General features: G+C 42.9%; 1 protein-coding gene across 1 annotated transcript in view; it reads right to left on the reverse strand.

Annotated features, from left to right (window-relative positions):
* The window catches only part of LOC149442049 (brefeldin A-inhibited guanine nucleotide-exchange protein 2-like), a 104133-nt gene that overhangs the window by 48902 nt on the left and 35489 nt on the right, over window positions 1–19742 (reverse strand). The window contains exons 10-21 of the mRNA XM_089656571.1: window positions 18669–18903; window positions 15786–15885; window positions 11727–11866; window positions 11532–11640; window positions 9791–9986; window positions 8984–9095; window positions 6682–6887; window positions 5562–5646; window positions 5318–5489; window positions 4815–4966; window positions 2405–2533; window positions 315–473 (exon numbers count right to left, since the gene is read on the reverse strand). Coding sequence (XP_089512697.1) covers window positions 315–473; window positions 2405–2533; window positions 4815–4966; window positions 5318–5489; window positions 5562–5646; window positions 6682–6887; window positions 8984–9095; window positions 9791–9986; window positions 11532–11640; window positions 11727–11866; window positions 15786–15885; window positions 18669–18903 — 1795 coding nt within the window. The remainder of the gene's footprint in view (window positions 1–314; window positions 474–2404; window positions 2534–4814; window positions 4967–5317; window positions 5490–5561; window positions 5647–6681; window positions 6888–8983; window positions 9096–9790; window positions 9987–11531; window positions 11641–11726; window positions 11867–15785; window positions 15886–18668; window positions 18904–19742) is intronic.

The raw sequence follows: 19742 nt of genomic DNA on the forward strand, positions 1-19742 counted from the left end.
GCTGGTCATTAGCTGCCTGCCGTTGTGGCCATCGTCATTTTTCTATGCTTTTTAGATACAGGCTTTGTTTGTGAGTATGTTTTTATTATTTTTTACTCTTTACAATAAACCTAGAATAATGCACTAGGTGTGTGCGCCACCTGTTTTCTCTTGGACAGCCTCTCCTATAGAAAGGCATGTCCTGCCTAACTTCGCTCCTCACATACCTTTCCAGCCAGACGTGCGCTATGAGCTGCTTTGTATACACAGACCTTGTCCGGTTGGACAGCACGGATAAAGGAGAAGAATACAAATCCCTGATAAACTCTACACACCTCATGCCAGGAATTGCCCAGGTAATTGCCATCAGTGTGAGCCACGGTGATCAACGTCTTGATGGTGTCGATGTTCTTCTGCTTCATCTCGGTGATGCTTGAGCTGGCGGTCAGCAGGGAAAAACGAGCCAGAGCCTGTACATACGCATCTCGTTCCAGCTGTACCAGAAGGAGAAAACAACAGCTTAGTCTTATACCGAGACCGGATCTAAGGGTGCTCAAGCAACAAGCTGCTGGGTGGCTTGTAGAGAACCCAGGGGAATGCAAGCAACAGGTTGCTGGGTGCCATGTAAAAAGCTCAAAAAGTGTTTAAGAGGAGAGTGACTACTGAGATCAATGTCAATGGCTCTGTGAGCAGAATTCTACATATGTTACACATGGCTGGGTCATGTGCAATAAGCTGTAATCAAATACAACTATGTCAGTGCATCTAAAACTTTTTTCTCTTTCATTTGGAACAGAGAAGTGTTAAGGCGCAGTCAAGTTTTTTTGTTTGCCATCTGTGTCCAACTGGGGAGATTTCCCTTCATTTCCTGTCCTGTAGATACAACAGGAAGTGAGAGGAAATCTCTGCAAAGTGAGAGAAGTCCTCTCTTAGTTGTCAAGAGAACAGGCGTACCCCGTTGAAGATTTTCCCCTCACCGCCCGTTCTGGTGAGAACTCCAAAAGTTTGTATTTTCCATCATTTCAATTTCAGTAAAACAGTTCTCAGTGGGGACACAGACTGTAGAACAATCTTGGCTGGGATCTGAATCTACCTCCCCATAACATCTAAGACCCAAAAAATGTCTGGCTTTGGATATACATTTGAGTCCATAAATTGGAAGAAAAAGGATTTTGCAGCATATAACCCATGGTCTATGACTACACACCCCGTGCCCTGTACAATTCAAATAAAATATTTTGTACTTACCATGATTTTGTTTTTCCTTGGAGTCCTTTGATGGACACAGGGATTCTGAAACAGCAAGATTATACTGCCGCCTACAGGAGCTTGGTACACTGGCAAACAGAAAATTTGTAAGCCAACCCCCATATAAACCCTCCTCTACCCAGCATGCCTCAGTTCTGGGAAAAAGCAGTAGTAAGGACTAGAAAAAAAACCACAGAAGCATGGGACCTGTGTCCCTGCAAGAAATAAAATGTATGGTAAGCATATAAATGTTATTTTCTCTCTCATCCATCAAAGAATATAGGAATTCATATAAAGTCAGGGCATCCAAAAGCAGTTCAACTGAAGCGTGGGCAACAGTCCAAGAAGAGACTAGGAACCTTCTGCAACTCAGGACTACCTGAAGGACCCACACCCAAGACTGACCAAAATAGATGAAGATCCCTAAAAGACTAGGAAGCTGCTAAAGATGAAAAGGGAGTTCACACAGGATCAAGAGATTATCACCAAGGGGAATGATCCACTTGAAGGAATACAGATCATGAAGCAGCAAGAGGCTGAGAACCAAAAACTCACCAAACAGGAGGTGGAACATCACAAATACCTGGTAAGAAATAACTAGACCAACGTAATATGAAGATAAAGAACACTGGGACAAGTCCTAAAGAGTTCAGGTCTCAGAATGAATCTTAGACCCAACAAAGGTCCACAAGAGAGGACCAGCCCATCCCCATGTAAAGGCATTGGCCTTATACTCCTAAAAGGAAGGAAGATTCCATGAGAAGGAGATTGTCTAGCCAGATAGAGAAATACTCCTGCTAAAAAGATATCCAAGTAATGTGATAATTCTCAAAGTTTAATATCCCATAAAGGATATCTAAAGGTCACCCGAGACTGATAGAAAATCCAAGGGTACCAAACAAGAAATATGCCTGACTGAAAAAAAGGGGGTACGTGAGAGGAATCCAAGCATGAAGGTATGTTGTAACCCCAGACTTGTGTAAAAGAAAACCAGAAGAACAAGAGGATAAACAAAACTCCATAAAATTTAAAGCTGCAGTATAGGCTGAGCAGTAAGCGGCTCCAACGTAGTGCAAGTCTTGGGTGAGTCAATTATCTCTACCCTTTATACCAATTCATGACTGTTCATTTTCTCATTCATTAAATCTGACATTGAATACAAAGCGTTGACACTGACCTGCATGCTGAAGATACACGAGATCCGAATGGCGCAGCGAATGCCCTCTAGACAAAGATTAGCAACTTCATTATCATCGCAGTCCTGGAGGCCAATGCTGAAGGCAGCCAACAGTGGAGTCCAAACCAGCTGCAGAGAGAAAAGCATTGAGTACACTGTACACTACCATGGCTGTTAAATACTGCATTGTGCAAAGTGAAAAAAACAACAAGCGCACCAACCTTGCGCATTACCTCAGTAACCAAAATTTATTAGTAAAAGAATGGTACTCACAAACAGCGAATAAAAACAGGCATGTAAGTCCTCCAAGGGACCTCAGAAACAGGAGGCCAGCACGAATCCCATCATGGGGGTAGACACTCAGTACAGCTAACGCGTTTCGAAGGACGTACCTTCTTCCTCAGAGCTGCTCTGAGGAAGAAGGTACGTCCTTCGAAACGCGTCATGCATCATGCCTGTTTTTATTCGCTGTTTGTGAGTACTATTCTTTTACTAATAAATTTTGGTTACTGAGGTAATGCGCAAGGTTGGTGCGCTTCTTGTTTTTTTCACTTTGCAGTATTGTTCGGGCTTCCCCAGCCTTGTTTTGGAGCTGCACGACCTTCTATGCTCTGGTGGTCATTATGCTTTGGGGTTTGATTTCACCTACTCACCACCGGCCTGGGTCCTGGAGCGCAGGAGGAATCGTATTTTATATACTGCATTGTATATGGAGGCAGATAAAGCAGCGGACTCAGATACAGCTAATGCCCCTGGGTAAAAAGACCACATCTGGAATTGGGGGTGGAGGGCGGGGAAGAGAGAAACTGGAGTAACTACAGTTAAATAAAAAAAGGATTAAAATCCTCCTTAAAAGCGGAACTTCACCCTTCTAGTAAACACTATTTTTCATCCTTATGCCGCTAGCATTGGTAAATAGATAGAAAAGAATATCATATTGACATTTCTTCAGTTCCTTCCTGGTTCCCAGGCATAGGCAAATTATGTCATACATCCCAGGAGTCTTCAGGAGGGGTTTTCTTAGCTAAGCACACCCTGCTTCCTACATGCCTAAGCTAAGGACATATGGATTCCAAGAAGTAAAATGCTACATGAATCACCTGGCAGCAGCCAGAAATGTTAGGGAGGCGTTTCACAACACGATTTCTCAGCAAAATAAAGCATGGAGACATGGATGGATGGGGGAGTTAACTTTGAATAATAGAAATGAATAAACTGCGTCCTTGGTTTGTGATGCTCAGATGAAGTGAAGATCTGCTTTAAAATACAAGGGAATATAAGCTGAGCAGGCTTTATATGTAAAAAAAAATAAAATAAAAAAAATAAAAAAAAAAAAGCATGCAACCTCTTCACAGGAGGCAGTAATTGCAAAAGTAATATATAGTACATTGCAATCTACTTTTATATTGTATTTTCTCATTGGTCCCTGCCCTCAAGGAGCTTTTATTAACCAGAGTTATAAATTAAATTTGTGAACGTTCTGGTACAGGGATCCAACCCGATTGTCCTAGTGAGGTCGGATAGGACTTTTATTTTCACAACCAAGAGGTGAATTGTTTAGTCTCCCAAGGCTTTTTTAGTCTGAGGATGAACATGACATGTAAGTTTGTCAGCCAAGTGTCTGGTGTAGCCATTTTCAGCATGGAATTGTATTATTGGAAAGGTTTTTTTTTTTTGTTTTTTTTTAATAAAATAACAAACATGTCATACTTACCTGCTCTGTGCATTGGTTTTGCACAAAGAGCAGCCCCGATCCTCCTCTTTTGGGGTCCCTTGCCAGCGCTCCTGGCCCAACCTCCTGCTGAGTGCAGTGGTGTATTTAGGTTTTTTACTGCCCTAGGCAACACAAAAATCAGACTCCCTTCCTCCCCGGCATAGAGATCCTGACACCGAACACCACCAGACCCCCTCCACTCCCCCCACCGAGAGAGCCTGATAGTGACCAACAACATCCCTGCCTCATCATCCCCCCTCACCAAAGAGAGCCTTTCACTAACCCCCCCCACCCCCCTGATGAGAGACACCCACCTGTTACAGCTCTGGACATCCCTGGGAATGACAGTCAGTGTCTGCATACACCATCAAGCTGCCTGTAGCCTCTCAGATCCCACCTGGTCCCCATGCTGCATATGTCCCTTCTTCCAGGGGGCAGTGCTGCCCCCCTAAAAAATGCCACCCTAGGCAAATGCCTTGTTTGCCTTGTGGTAAATACACCCCTGGCTGAGTGCCCCCACAGCAAGCAGCTATCTGAGCCAAAGAGGAGGTAGAGTCCCGGGAAAGCTGGATAGTGAGTGGTCTGAGGTAAGCATTAGAGGGGCTGCTGCACACAGAAGGTCTTTTACCATTACACATAGAATGCATGAATTCTTGAGCCTTTACAACCACTAAGTCTCACTCAAACAGCACTTACTTTGAACATAGGTCTGACGTGCTCCAGGTGCGTAGCGCTGGTGAATGGGGCTTTCTCTTGGCTAATCGCTTCCATGAGGGCCTTGGCTGTTTTGGCCATCTGCTCCATCTCCATATTGTACAACAAGCGCCGTTCCTTCTCACTGGCAACACCTGAAATAAAAGAGAAAAGGTCTGAGAACTGAACCCACATAGGCAAAAAAAAAAGAACATTGCTATATAAAGCCTATTAGATTGTAAGCGCTTATTTGCTGGGCCCTCCTAACCCTCTTGTATTGTAACTGTACTGTCTCCCTTTAGATTGTAAAGCGCTGTGCAAACTGTCGTTGCTATATAAATCCTGTATTATATTATTATTAATAATAATGTGAACTAAGACCACCATCTGCCAAAGTTAAATGCACCTAGAAGTGACTCAACATGGACATCCACCCAAAACCCAAACAAACATTCATTCTGGGTGGGCCAACATCAACATAAAGCAGAAATGTCCCAAACACTAACTTGATTTTGTAGACTTGTTGGCTATGGTGTGTTCTTTCGTCTCCTTCATGGCGATCTTCTTGCCTTCTATTTCATCGTATATGGCAGACAAGTACTCCTCTGGAAGGTCTTTGCTGTCATTAATGCCACAGTTCATTTTTATATATTGCTCTTTTGTCATTTTATTTTTCACCTGGGAAAAGGAACAGACTGTCATATGATCTGACAGATGAGGATGCAACATACGTAGGGTTTAAATACATACCTGAGGACTGTGCAGATCAGTGGTAAGCATGATGATGGAGTAGGCCAGGACATAGGCAGTGTCGGCACTGGCAAACAATGTCTGTCTAGAAGAGAGAGACGTGTAAATCTACAAGCACACTGCTAAAGTGCTTCTAAATGTTTTTTAAAGCACTCTCTCCTGCTCTCAAAGCACTCTCTCCTGCTCTCAAAGCACTCTCTCCTGCTCTCAAAGCACTCTCTCCTGCTCTCAAAGCACTCTCTCCTGCTCTCAAAGCACTCTCTCCTGCTCTCAAAGCACTCTCTCCTGCTCTCAAAGCACTCTCTCCTGCTCTCAAAGCACTCTCTCCTGCTCTCAAAGCACTCTCTCCTGCTCTCCGCACAGACTAGGCAGCAGTAGGAGCCATTGGCCCCTGCTGCTGTCAAATAAATGCAATGAGGAGGAAGCGGGAAGAGGAGGGTGGGTTGGGGGGCTAAGCCTGGCTGAGTGTGTGTCTATGGAGCACAGCATATCCTTAGTGTCAGTGGGAGGAATAGTGCCCCATCCTTAGTGTCAGTGGGAGGAATAGTGCCCCATCATTGGTATCAGTGGGAGGAATAGTGCCCCATCCTTAGTGTCAGCGGGAGGAATAGTGCCCCATCATTGGTGTCAGTGGGAGGAATAGTGCCCCATCCTTAGTGTCAGTGGGAGGAATAGTGCCCCATCATTGGTGTCAGTGGAATAGTGCCCCATCATTGGTGTCAGTGGGGGGAATAGTGCCCCATCATTGGTGTCAGTGGGAGGAATAGTGCCCCATCATTGGTGTCAGTGGGAGGAATAGTGCCCCATCATTGGTGTCAGTGGGAGGAATAGTGCCCCATCATTGGTGTCAGTGGGAGGAATAGTGCCCCATCATCATTAGTGTCAGTGGGCGGAATAGTGCCCCATCATTGGTGTCAGAGGAATAGAGCCCCATCATTGGTGTCAGTGGGAGGAATAGAGCCCCATCGTGGGTGTCGGGAGGAATTTTATTCAAATACTGAAGTCAGTGGATGAAATAGTGCCCAAAAGGACCAGATAAAAGGCAAGCAAAAAGGGACAAATCCAGCCCCCGGGCTGCAGTTTGGAGATCTCTACTCCAGATGAACAGCATATGCATTACCCCTGGTTACACTCCAAGTATCTCGCTGCAAATTTCTCCATCAGCCGGTCAATTTTTTGGGCTTCTCCAGGTAATCGGAATCCTTGCAGGAAAAGACGCAGTGCGGAGACAAAGTCCTTGTCACTGAAATCCAGCTGGTCCACGTAGGTGTACATCACCTCTCTATTAAAGCGATTGTTTTCTCCTAAGAATTCCCCGATCATAGTCTAGAAGAGAACCGAAATCACAGGGCGTGACTACCTACAGTATTGTATTGCAGCTAAGAACAGTCACATTTCAGCAACTAAACTTGTTTTTATCTCAAAGTTGCAGAATACAGAATCTGGTCATTGAAGCCTATATGTAGTGTCTGGCTAAGGTGGACCTGAAATAAAAAAAAAAAGTGAAGATTTACGGTGTAATAGGAAACCTCTAGAAATTTTTTTTCATGGTGTTGTTTAGGCACAATTAAAATCTACCTTTTATCTGTGCCTAGGTACTCCTGTTCTGTATCCTCGGGTGTATATCTGCAGCGTGAGATTATCTTAGTCACTGCTGCCTCTGACTGCTAGTCTCACCAGATTTGGAGCGATTTAGTGATGTCACTCTCATGTTCACGGTTCTTGCTGGAGAGGAAGCTGTACCGGAGGAATAGCAATGCAAGGATCTCCCTGCTTATCCATTCTGTGGATCTGTGCCTCATAAATCTCTAACATTAAATTACCCCACCAGTCATCAGGGAGAGCAGCTCTGACATATGGAAGCAAAGCCCTGTTCCTCTACCAAGATGGCTGCTTTCAGACACAGTGAAGAAGGCATGGCAAGTCAGTAATGAGGAAAAGATTAGCAGCAGGGAGACCACAGGCTATATCGTTGGTGACCAGTCTTTGTCACCTGCTTGCCTTTTTCTTTTTTTTTTTTTTAACAGCTTCCACAGTCCAGGTCCTCTTTAAGAGTGTGCCATTTACTTTATTGCACACCACAGCTATTGTTTTGTAAATTTCTTCCCATAAATCCCCAATGATCTTTAACCAATCTCCAAGAGCTAAATCATGTCTTTTTACATATCCTAAAGTGGAACCTCACTATCTTAATCAACATTGACGATTTTTAATCCTTACGTTGTTACACTAGTAAATAGATAGGAAGGCATATCATATTTACTTTTTTTTTTTACATTTCTTCAGTTACTCCCTGGTTTCCAGGTCTAGGCAATGATGTCATACATCCCAGGAGTCTTCAGGAGGTGAGAAGGGGTTTTCTCAGCTAAGCACACCCTCCTTCCTACATGCCTAAGGTAAGGGCAGATGGATCCCAAGCAGTAGATGCTACATGAATCACCTGCCCTTACTGAAGATAGCTGTGGCCAGAAATGCTAGGGGGTGTTTTTCAAAAGTGATTTCTTAGCAACAAAAAGGATTGGAGAGTTTGCTTTGAAAATTAAAAATTAATGAAACAGCATTTTCAATTTGTGTTGCTCAGATACAGTGTAGTTCCACTTTGAAATTCTGGGAAGTGATAAACCTACCAGTGAATTGGTGATTGAGCAAATCAGATGCTGATAAGGCTAGGAGTAGTTAGAAACTCAGACAAAGTTGAACTTTGTTTTGTAATATTGAAGATGTTTTGTAGGTTATCCAAGCTGCTACTTCAGTTCCAACTAGAGTCAGGAACATACTCCAGCATTAATGATCCCACATATAGCACACAGATGTTAAAGAAATGTAAACCCAAGGCTTCATATTCCTGATATGTGCCTGCTGTACCATGTATGCAAACAAAACCTGCGCAGTGGACTGGAGGTAGTGTGTTAATTGAGCTGGCTAGCAGTACCACAAATATGTGAATAAGAATGTATATAAATGCTGCGCTGCTACTTGTGATTTTTTTTTTTTTATAGCTATCTGTGCCACACTTAAGTCGTGATTGTGACCCACATATAAATAGATACGTGACTGTTACCATATAAACATACTATGCCTTCTATGCATCCTTCCTCCACAGGGCCTCTGTGCGTCCCTATGATTAGGGGGAAGTATACATTTCTATATACCGTGCATACATAAAATCATACTGTGCTATGATAGAGAAAATAATGTGCAAATAATGGTGCAAATAATACAACAATCATGGATAAGTTTCAATAAAATGGTATATAATTGATAAACATATATGCAATGTACTTGTGTGCAAATACTTAAAGTCCCAGTGTAAAACGCTTTCCACATTCACTTCCCAAGTGCTTTGTTTGGTGTACAAAAGTCACGCTACACCAAAGAAAGCGGCTCTGGCAATAGTGGTCAGGAATATAGCAGGCACTTACAAAGTCCAGCCGGTCCTCTTGGTGCAAAAATTGAGCAATGTCTTGGGGTGTATTTCCCAGCATTCCCTGCTCCTGCAGATACTGAATCCCTCTTTTTGGCTTCCGATTAAACCTTAAAAAGGAAAGATGAAAATCATAAAGGAATGTGAACAGCCCAATATACAGTGTTATCTGGCAATTTTATCTGAATGTTAGCAAAGTGAAATAAATATTGTCATGTATCACATGACTGTCATATGCCTTTAAGTGTTCTTTGTATTTTGTCTCTGCTCAACCCTTTCCTTTGGTTTAGTTCTTGCTGTATAGATAGCCCTCCCCCTTTCCCAGTAATGCATTTCATCTTCTAGCCTCATGTTTTATGGAAGCAGATCACATTATGATCTTTTGACCTATCCGATGTTCATTGTAAGATTCTTTCAGTTTATGGAATAAACTTCACAAGATCTACAAGGTGTCATCTGGATCGAGTCACTGCCTGTGTTATTCAACTAAGATTGGAGTTATCGCTATCTCATCACAACTGTAAGTTACAGAGATCACACTTACAATGCTTAGATTGGAGAGGCAGGACAAATATACAAAATGAACATGTGTGTATGCAATCTAATCCTGGAGGAACTCTCCCTGAACTCTTTTTGGTTACCTTCTCCCTGTAGAATGAAATGTCTTACTGCCTCTGCTATTTTAGGAAAAGGCCAACAGTGTTCTAATATTCCGCGCAACAATCGTAATCGGTTACCACTGCACAGGCCAGCAGCAATGCTCCAGATTTTGAATAAAAATTGAAGTCTAGAAATTTCTACTCACAGTTCAATGCCATGCTCAATGATTTCCTTCTGCTGTTTGATAACTTCATACTGTTCCGGATCATCGGCGATGGAGGTCTGAGCACCGGTGCTGCCAATCCATGAAGAGGAATCCACTGAGCTGGCACTGCTTCTACGGCCTAATATTTCCGGCGTTTTATTTTCAGTGGTCTCAGGATCGCAGGATTTCTCTGTACCTGAAGAATTCAAGAGATTGTAGGTCAGTCTTTGTCTGGAATCACTGTGTGTGTGGTGTGTTTTTGTATGTGTGTCAGACTCTCTGCTCAGGGCCATTCACAGTCTCCTACTCTTCAGTACGCTAGTAGTGAGAAAGCTATTGAAGAATTGGAAAAAAAAAAAAAAGTAAGGCCATAATATACTGCAAAACATTGTTTAAAAAGTCTGCAAGTCAGAGAAAATTTACACAGCTATGACGCAATACTGGTAATGGTGGAGATCAGCGACTTATAGTCAAACTGTGATAGGGTGGCGGGCAATCTGGCGCTAACAGACACTATCTGGGAGGATCACTATCTCTGTCGCTAGTGACACCAATACGGTGATCAGATAGAGTACTGTACACTGACACTGGCTGGTAAGGAGTTAACATCTAGGGGCAAACAAGGGATTAAATGCGTAACAATGTGTAATATGTGCTGCTTTTACTTTACTGGCTGTTTTTTCTTCCTGCTTTGAAGGGAGAAGAAACTGCCAGAATGCTGTTCATAGTACACAGGGTTCTGCGTGTTTGTAAACAAAGAACTCTGTGTGTGTGATTGGATACAGTGGATAAGCCGCTTTCAGCCCAAAATCATTGGCTGAAAGCAACTGCCAAACTCATGATGTGTCCAATCACAGCATGGGTTGGCAGGGGGGTGCACAAATGCGCCCCAAACCCAGCAGAAGGCCGATTACATACATGTACATGATCGTGCCTGTACCTGTCGCCTGCTTGCAGTACATTTACTGTGAGCGGTCGGCAGGTGGTTAAAAGCTGATGTTTGATCTGCTTATATTTTGCCTTTTTCCCCATTTTAATTAAAACCTTTCGATCTCTTTAACTTCTCTATGCAATTGGGACAGATCATGCATGTTTGAAAGGCCTGCAGGATGCTGACACCTTATTAAAAACATCCTAGCACCCGGCCTCAGTATGCAAATATCAAATACCGTGACAGATGGATATTAGTCTGGAAGAGTAGGCTCTCCTAGACCAGCTACATCCGCATGCAGATCAACCTACATAATGCTCACATATGCAGCTGAGCCTTCTTGGTTGACAGAACTGAATGAATGAATGAATGAATGAATGAAGGGGCAGGCTGGGGACAGGACAATAAGGCGGGGGAAATGAGGCAGGTTCTGTCTGAATGGCTGCAGTTTCTAATGCACATTGTGAAAGGCTCACAGTGTGCACTGAAATATGAGTAAGCAATTTCAGTTTGGAAGAGGAGCCGGTACAACTGTGCAAGACTGAATTGAATGGAAAACTGGGTTCAGCGGGAAGGTAAAATCGCTTAACATATACTTACAGATGGGATGAGACTACCTGGTAAGTTTTTGTACAAGTGCCTCAGCGGCAAAATCATGAGGATTTACCAGAATTTCATAGATGTGAGAAGGCCTGCATAGCTTTTCACTGGATGCAGAGAACACTGCATGATAAGTGTTTCTAAACGCACCGCAGCTATGATGCGCCAGGTTGTCGATATAAAACAAGGCACCAGGAATGGACAGCTTACCAAGGTTGGATTGGTGGTTGGGGTTGATGTAAAGATCTTTGCTCCATTCCACCATGCACTTTAATATGGAGACCAGACACTCCAGACCTTTCTTCCTCAGGCTGATCTCCTGAAGGGGACACACAAGGGTGACATTAGGACCAGGTGATAAGCCATCCAGACAGCAGTGTCCTCTACTGCCCACTCCAACCTTACCTGCAGGGGGGTCATCCCCAGCTCATGGCCACTTCTTCCCTGAGCAATTTTGGACAAGTCATTCACAAGTCGTTCAAAGATATTAGCAGCATTGAGGTCACAGTCATAGTTCACATAGATGTCCACCACACACTGGGCATCTGAGACAGAAGGAAAAGCATACATGGGGAGTTTAGTGTGTGTGTGTGTGTATATATATATATATAGGTGTGTGTGTGTATATATATATAGGTGTGTGTGTATATATATATATAGGTGTGTGCGCGTGTATTACACACACAAAGGATTTAGCTAGTATACATCTACAAAACTATAAAAAAAAAAAAAATCCAAATCATATACCATTTATAAACTGTATTAAAGTGAACGTTCAGTCAAATTCTAACGAAGGATAAATCTACTCCCACCCCCATTCTAAGACTATTCGGGGACACTCTGCACATGCTCAGTTTGATGTGTACTGCTAGAGAGTTTTTTCTTGGGAGAGTACATGTGATCAGCACTGGGCCAATCAGTACTGTCCAGACAGTGGGTCAGGGGTTATGCATTCTCATAGGGCAGTGAGGGGAGAATGAAAGCTCCTCCTACAAGCTTTAACGTGTGCTTGGCTAGACACTGATAGAAGTCACAAGACTGCTCTAACTGCTTATGAGAAAATGTATTTAGCAGTTTATATTTACTCAAATAATTGCATTTCCATGTTCTGTGTACTGTGGGAGACCAGATATAGTGAATGCAGGGTCCAGGGAGACCGGATAGAGTGAATGCAGGGTCCGGGGGAGACCAGATATAGTGAATGCAGGGTCCGGGGAGACCGGATATAGTGAATGCAGGGTCCGGGGAGACCGGATATAGTGAATGCAGGGTCCGGGGAGACCGGATATAGTGAATGCAGGGTCCTGGGGAGACCAGATATAGCGAATGCAGGGTCCGGGGAGAGCGGGTATAGTGAATGCAGGGCCCGGGGAGACCAGGTATAGTGAATGCAAGGTCCGGGGAGACCAGATATAGTGAATGCAGGGTCCTGGGGAGACCAGATATAGTGAATGCAGGGTCCGGGGGAGACCAGATATAGCAAATGCAGGGTCCGGGGAGAGCGGATATAGTGAATGCAGAGTACAGGGAGACCGGAAATAGTGAATGCAGGGTCCGGAGAGACCAGATATAGTGAATGCAGAGTCCGGGGAGACCAGATATAGTGAATGCAGAGTCCGGGGAGACCAGATATAGTGAATGCAGAGTCCGGGGAGACCAGATATAGTGAATGCAGGGTCCGGGGAGACCGGGTATAGTGAATGCAGAGTACAGGGAGACCGGAAATAGTGAATGCAGGGTCCGGGGAGACCAGATATAGTGAATGCAGGGTCCTGGGTTTTTGTTTTTTTTTTTTAAATCTTAACAACTTTTATTGTCAGGACAATGAACAAAAATGGAACAGTTACCAGAGGGTCCTGGGTTTAGTAACTCTTTAAAGTATAACTAAAAGCAAAACTTTTTTTTTTAAAAGGATAAATTTACTTTTAGCAAAATGTTACCTGTTCCACATGTTTTTAGGGTGGAACATGTAACATGTTCCCACCCCTGCAGCCTCTCACCAATCCCCCTCCCACATTGTGACAGCAGGCCAGTGATCTTCTCCCTGCACCAAATGTCACAATTTGAAAGGACCCATACGGTCTCACCGATTCCACCTCCACATTGTGCCAACGGGCCAGGGAACTTCTCCCTGCATGCACCGTTACAGGACCCACACAGTCATTCTTTCACAGAAATTTGTGAATGAATGAACTACAACTAACAACCTTTGCAGCTGACGGCTCATAGTGCTCGTAGCTCACTAGCGCTCTGGTAGTTCATTAAGTAGTCCTGTCATTGTGTAACTGCCTGTCCGAACAAGATACGAGCAGACAACTACACTGACAGTCTGCAGGAGCCTGAGATTGCACCGTGATCTGCTAAATAAAATTATTGCACTTTTTTTTTTTCACCTGAAAAAAAAAAGTAATTTTTCTTTTTTTAAAGGTAAACTTATCCTTTAAGTTATAAACTTATAGTGGGATTACAACACCTGTTTTTATTGCTGTCTGTGCCCCTTTTTGGAGATTCACCCTCTTTATTTGTCCTGTCTACCATTATCACCAAGTGAAAGAAAATCCCAAATTTTGAGTTGTCATCAAAAGAAGAAAGGGGAGATCATCAAATGGATTCCCTTGCTTTAGAGGAATTTCCTCTGCCTTCCTACAGTGCTATTAGACAGCAAGTGAAGGGAAATCTCCCTGAGAAACAGAATTTAAAACCCACCCTTACTCTATCCAAAATGAAGAAAAAAAATGTTTGGCTTTCATTTTACTTTAAATTGAACTATAATGAAATGCAAGATAAATTACAGTGTGGGTACAGGTTGTTGGTACCAGCAGCCTCCAAACTGACCTGGCTGGCTCTGTCTCGAGCTCTGTCTGTCGAGCAGCATGAGATGATTTAAAACTGTAAAAGTCACTCCTGGCCAGAGTGCGGATTGATGAGCGAAAGGTCAGATTACAGTTCTAGTAAAAATAAGGTGCATTGGCTCCCTGGCAGCTGCTCAGACTCTCAGAAAGGCCATGATATAGGATAAGCTGGTAAAGCTGACAGCCCACCACCATGCAGGAGAATCATAAACAAAAAGATAGTACTTAAAATAAGTGATAGTATAAAAACCAGAATCCATCAGAATTTAACTGCCTAATTTAGAACTTAAAGAGGAAGTTGGACGCATTCCACTAGCTATTCGTTTGGATGATGTGACTAATGCTTTAAATCCCTGAGTTTTGGGGACCCAGCATGACACTGCTAGAAAAAAAAACAACTAAACTGCTCAACCCTCTAGCACAAGCAACCTAACTGCCTCATGCGGAGTGGAGCAGCACACAAGTGGAAGGTTAGAAAATTAAGTCCTGCTCAGGGGAGGACTGACCATTCGAGCGCTCGGGCACTGCCCGAGGGCCTGGGGTCAGTAGGGGGCCCCATGAGATGCCCCTGGTACCTTTCATAGGCTTTTTTGGGTGTAGTTTGAGTGTGGGCGAGGACACGGGCCCTATGATCCCCTATTGCCCGGGGGCCCCATGATTTGTCAGTCCGCCCTTGGTCCTGCTAGATAACTTCAAGATGGCCCCTCCTACAGGTATAGCTATGTACAGGGCCGCCGACAGGGGAGTACCACCGGTACTCTTGTCAGAGGCCCGAGCACACAGGGGGAACTAGATGCAGGCAGAACAAGGAGGATGATCGGTGTGGCAGAGTGGGGAGAATACCAGAATGATGCTCTGTGTATCTATCCTTCCAGCAGCTGAAATCCGGCTTATCTTCCTCTCCCCCCCCGGCTTTCAGCTGCTGGAAGGATAGCCATACAGAGCATCATTCTGGTATTCTCCCCACTTTGCCAAACCGATCATCCTCCCTTCCTGCTCACGTCTTGTTTCCCCTATGTGCTCTTGCCCCTGCAGAAAAGACAGAAGCAAATGTGACAGTTAGCAGTCTCTGCATTCCAGGAATGTAACCGTTATTTGAAACCGATAAATCAATGGGTTTAGTTCCGCTTTATGATTTACCACTGTTCAGGGGCTCTGGGCTTCAGCAAAATGGCAGCCTCCAGCAAGTAACAGGAAAAATGTTGGAGGCAATGTACAGCACACACTAATTATAGTGGCATAATCATTAATACAGAAAATACATTTCTTGCAAACAAACATTTTTTTTTAACAAGTTATAGGTAAAGTTCCGCTTTAAGGTATAGCCGAGTGTACTAATTCCTGGAGGCCGGGACTTTAAGCCAGATGTCTGCTGTAACACAATTCTAAAAACATGAAAATCCCTGTTAGTTATGATGATTTTACACGAGACACCACTGGTTCCTTCATGTCTGGATGTAGGGATAAAATCACAGAGGGCCCTGAAAATTTCAAAAACACTGAGGCCACTGTTAGCTCTGATGATGTCACGAGACACCAATAGATTCTTCATGATCTAGATGTGAGGGTGAAAACAGTCACAATCTGATAGCTGATGTAAGCCTTGAGATACCTGCGCAGATCCTGGTCAATGTTTGGATCACCATCCACTTGTGCTCAAATGAACTTGATGAGGTCTCCAGTATATTTAAAAAGATTTCTTTAAAAAACACCTACAATGAAAGAATACAGAAATTATATACACCTTCTTGGTATGTTTTTAAGATTGGTCATAGATTCATTTCTTTTTTTTTTTTTTTTTTTTAAAACAGAACGGATTCTCCCATCCACACATTTGAGGTGGCTGAAGGAATAATCCCCACGGTGCTACTGTATTCTGATAATGGGACTCCTCCACTGCCAGAAGACACTGATCAGTACTGCAACCGTTTGGTTGCATGCGCTAATCAAACACAAATTTTCCCAACAGTCCCATTTGAGATGAGCTGATCACTAGGTCGACTCCTCTCGAATGTGCATGGCCATAGATGGCTTGAAATTTGGTCAGCCCCTGTTAAACCAGCCAAATTTCAATCCATCTATGGCCAGCTTAAGTTCTTCAGAGAATATCCTGATCAATGGTGAATAAAAAGATAGCCACAGTTTACTATAACAGCATTATACCTGTTACAATATGAGGTTTATGGGAAATCCCCATTGACAGATGTAAATATATTTTAGTTAACCTGATAAGTACATGTATGTAATCTATCGCCCTTTCTATCTGTTCCCAAAGATATAATAATATGAATGTTAGGGAGTATTCAGTTATGTCAGCCATACATGGATTGAAATTTGTCCAGTTCAGCAGGGAGCAGCCAAATGTCAATCCATGTATGGGCAAAGTGGTTGTACACAAGTCAATCTATCGATCAACTTGTCTGTCAGTTTTTTCCTGAACAATCAGTGCTGCCAGATATAGCTGGCAACACTGATCACTGTATTCTGATGGTCAAGAAGGCTCCCCACTGTCAGAAAACAATACCACAGCAGGAGGGAGTCCTCCATCCACATTGAATGTGTAGATGGGGGAAACTAAGCATTGAAATTTGTCCAGTTCAGCAGTGACCAGCCGAATGTCAATTCATGTATGGGCAAAGTGGTTGTACACACGTCAATCTATCAATCAACTTGTCTGTCGTTTTTTTCCTGAACATTCAGTGCTGCCAGCTATAGCTGGGTACACTGATCACTGTATTCTGATGGTCAAGAAGGCTTCCCACTATCAGAAAACAATACCACAGAAGGAGGGAGTCCTCCATCCACATTAAATGTGTAGCTGGGGGAATCTAAGCATTTTCTTTTGTTCAACCTGCTGGGCTGTATCGGCTGCCTTAGTTCCAGATATGCTAAATTAAAATCAATAATTAGCATTGCCAGCTGCTAAATAAAAAGAACACAATGGACTAGTGTTGCCGGGTGCAGTAATAATCGTTCGGGAAAAACCCAACAGGCTGGATGTACAGTATTAAATAGATCAACTTGTACACAACCAGGGTGCGCATACATGGATCAAAATTCGGCCAGTCGGAGCCTGCCCAATCATAGAGCCTTTGTATTATGTGAACTCATTCACAAAGGCTTCTCTGAATAGGCAGCAGAGGAGAGGGGCAGGCATAACTGCTCTGTGTGCCTCTCTCTCACAGCTCCAAAGCCATAAACCTGTCAGATATAGTGATAAGTTCAGGACAGGTCACACACCTCCTCGGATTTAATCAGAGTGCATGCACTTCTTACAAAGTGGATGAATTCCTACAATTCAACTTTAAGCCCTCATACTTCCCTTTTTTAATTTAGGTTTTGTTGCTATTTCTGTGATGTCATACCCGCCTTGTTTCCTTTATCCTGTGGCAGTGAGCGGGCATTCTCCCTGAACTGATCGGCAAACATGTCATGACACGCAAGCACTGCTCAGCCCTGAAGTACCTTGAAACCAGCCTTTTTCATGGTGGGCCAGTCCTTCAGATTGTTCCCCACTTCCTAAATCTTCACCTCTCCCTTTATGTCAGCCATGCAGATATTAATTTATCGCATGTGGAATCTTAATGCACTGTATACCTTTTGTTCACATCTGTGTGCCTTGTCTGTATATTCCTGGGACTCATCCACAGTATTAACTTCTCTTGTCAAAAGAGACAACCAGAGAAAGAAGGAAAATCCTACCCATTTATTCTAGAATATTTTCCATTACTGTTCCAGATTATAAAAAAAGATGGGAAGTTATGGCCAGATAAAAAAAGAATTCTTGAATTCTTTAATCGGTTTCAAAATGCACAACTTCAATATTTTGTGTAAAAGATAAAAAAAAAAAAAAAAAAACACACAAGTGTTAGGCCTATCCAAAAAAAATAAGCTGGAGTAATGCAAGTGAAGAATGATTTCCCTGTAAGGTAGAAGAGGTCCATAATCGTAAGACACTAGCAAAAAACTGAGAAGTCAGGGAGTGGGGTTATAGGGGGGACAAGTCCTTAGAAGCTTGCCAGTGTCCAGTCACCTGAAGGTACCAGCCTATAACCCTGGGTCTATGAACACTCAGTCTGTGTCCTGTACGATTAAGATACCTCCTTATAATTTTGGAAGGACTGAGTTTTTACTGCCATCTGGGCTTCATTGGAGAGATTTATCCACGCATCCTGCCCTGCTGACAACAGTTTAACCACACAGTGACCCAGAGGAAAAAAAAAAAACCTGGCAGGGGATCTAGCCTTCCCTTACCCTACTAAAGAAAAGCATTTTTAATTCTCTCTGTTTTGATAATGGAGATTTCCCCTTACTTCCTGTCTAGTAAAACCAGGACAAGAAACAATGGAAAATCTCTGTAACAGAGCTCTGGATAGCAATAACCACTTGATGGGTCCTAACCCTTCCCCACACCACCTAAAACTAAGAAAAATGCTATAATGACCTTTTTGGATCAGCGCAGTTCTACTGTATAACATACTTAGACCAAGCTTACCTCCACTTGCATTTTTAAGTGCATTTTGAAGTTAGAGAGCAGGCTCAGGAATATGGCCAGGGACAGTTCAAAGACATCAGGCACGCCAGACACGCCATTCTTCGATAAAGCTACGCACAGATATTGCTTAATGGCATTGATGAACATTTCATGGGTCCTAAAGACGGGGCCAGCGCTCTGCAATACTGACAAGAGGAGCTGCAGGGAGATGACCTTGGAGCGGAGTTCATGGGATCTGAGCAAAGGATAGAACACAGAATTATCTGCTGGGCCACATCTGACACATAATTCACTTAGAAGTATATATGTATATCAGAAAGTATACAGTGCATCCAGAAAGTATTCTCAGTGCTTAACTTTTGCCACATTTTGTTATGTTACAGCCTTATTCCAAAATGGACTAAATTAATTTTTTTCCTCAACATTCTACAAACAATACCCCATAATGACAATGTGAAAGAAGTTTGTTTTGAAATATTTGCAATTTAATAAAAATCAAAAAAACCCCATGTACATAAGTATTCACAGCCTTTGCCATGACACTCAAAATTGAGCTTTGGTGTTTATGTTTTCCCCACAAATAGAGCTTTTAGTAGTATTTGATCACCTCCAGGTTTTTCATTTTTTTGCGTTATAAATGAAAAAGCACAGATATTTAAAAAAAAAAACAATATTTTTTTTTTTTGTCATAAAACATATCCATTAGAAGAATTTTAAAAAAAAATAATCAAATTTCTTCTGAAATTTAGGCCAAAATGTATTCTGCTACATATAAGGTAAAATATACAGTAAGCGCTCGTCAATGGTGATAGCAGCTGAACATAAAGGAAAACTCATATAAAGTCCCACAATTCATGTATATAAAAATGCAGCGCTTGAGAAGAAAGGTGATGATAAGACACAGTCCAGTGAAAAAAAGTGCTCCGTGTTCCTAGTGCAGATGGTAAAAATTTACACTAACCAGATAGCGTAAAATTATACGCATGTGTACATATATCCTGTAGGGTCCCCTTCTGCACTCAGATCTGGTCAAATAGGTAGCTGGAAAGGATAGACGTCCTGCGCCCTCTTGTG

This window comes from Staurois parvus, unplaced genomic scaffold (assembly GCF_062004578.1).
Source record: "Staurois parvus isolate SC_StPar_1 unplaced genomic scaffold, SC_StPar_1.0 ptg000918l, whole genome shotgun sequence".
Taxonomy (NCBI): Eukaryota; Metazoa; Chordata; class Amphibia; order Anura; family Ranidae; genus Staurois; species Staurois parvus.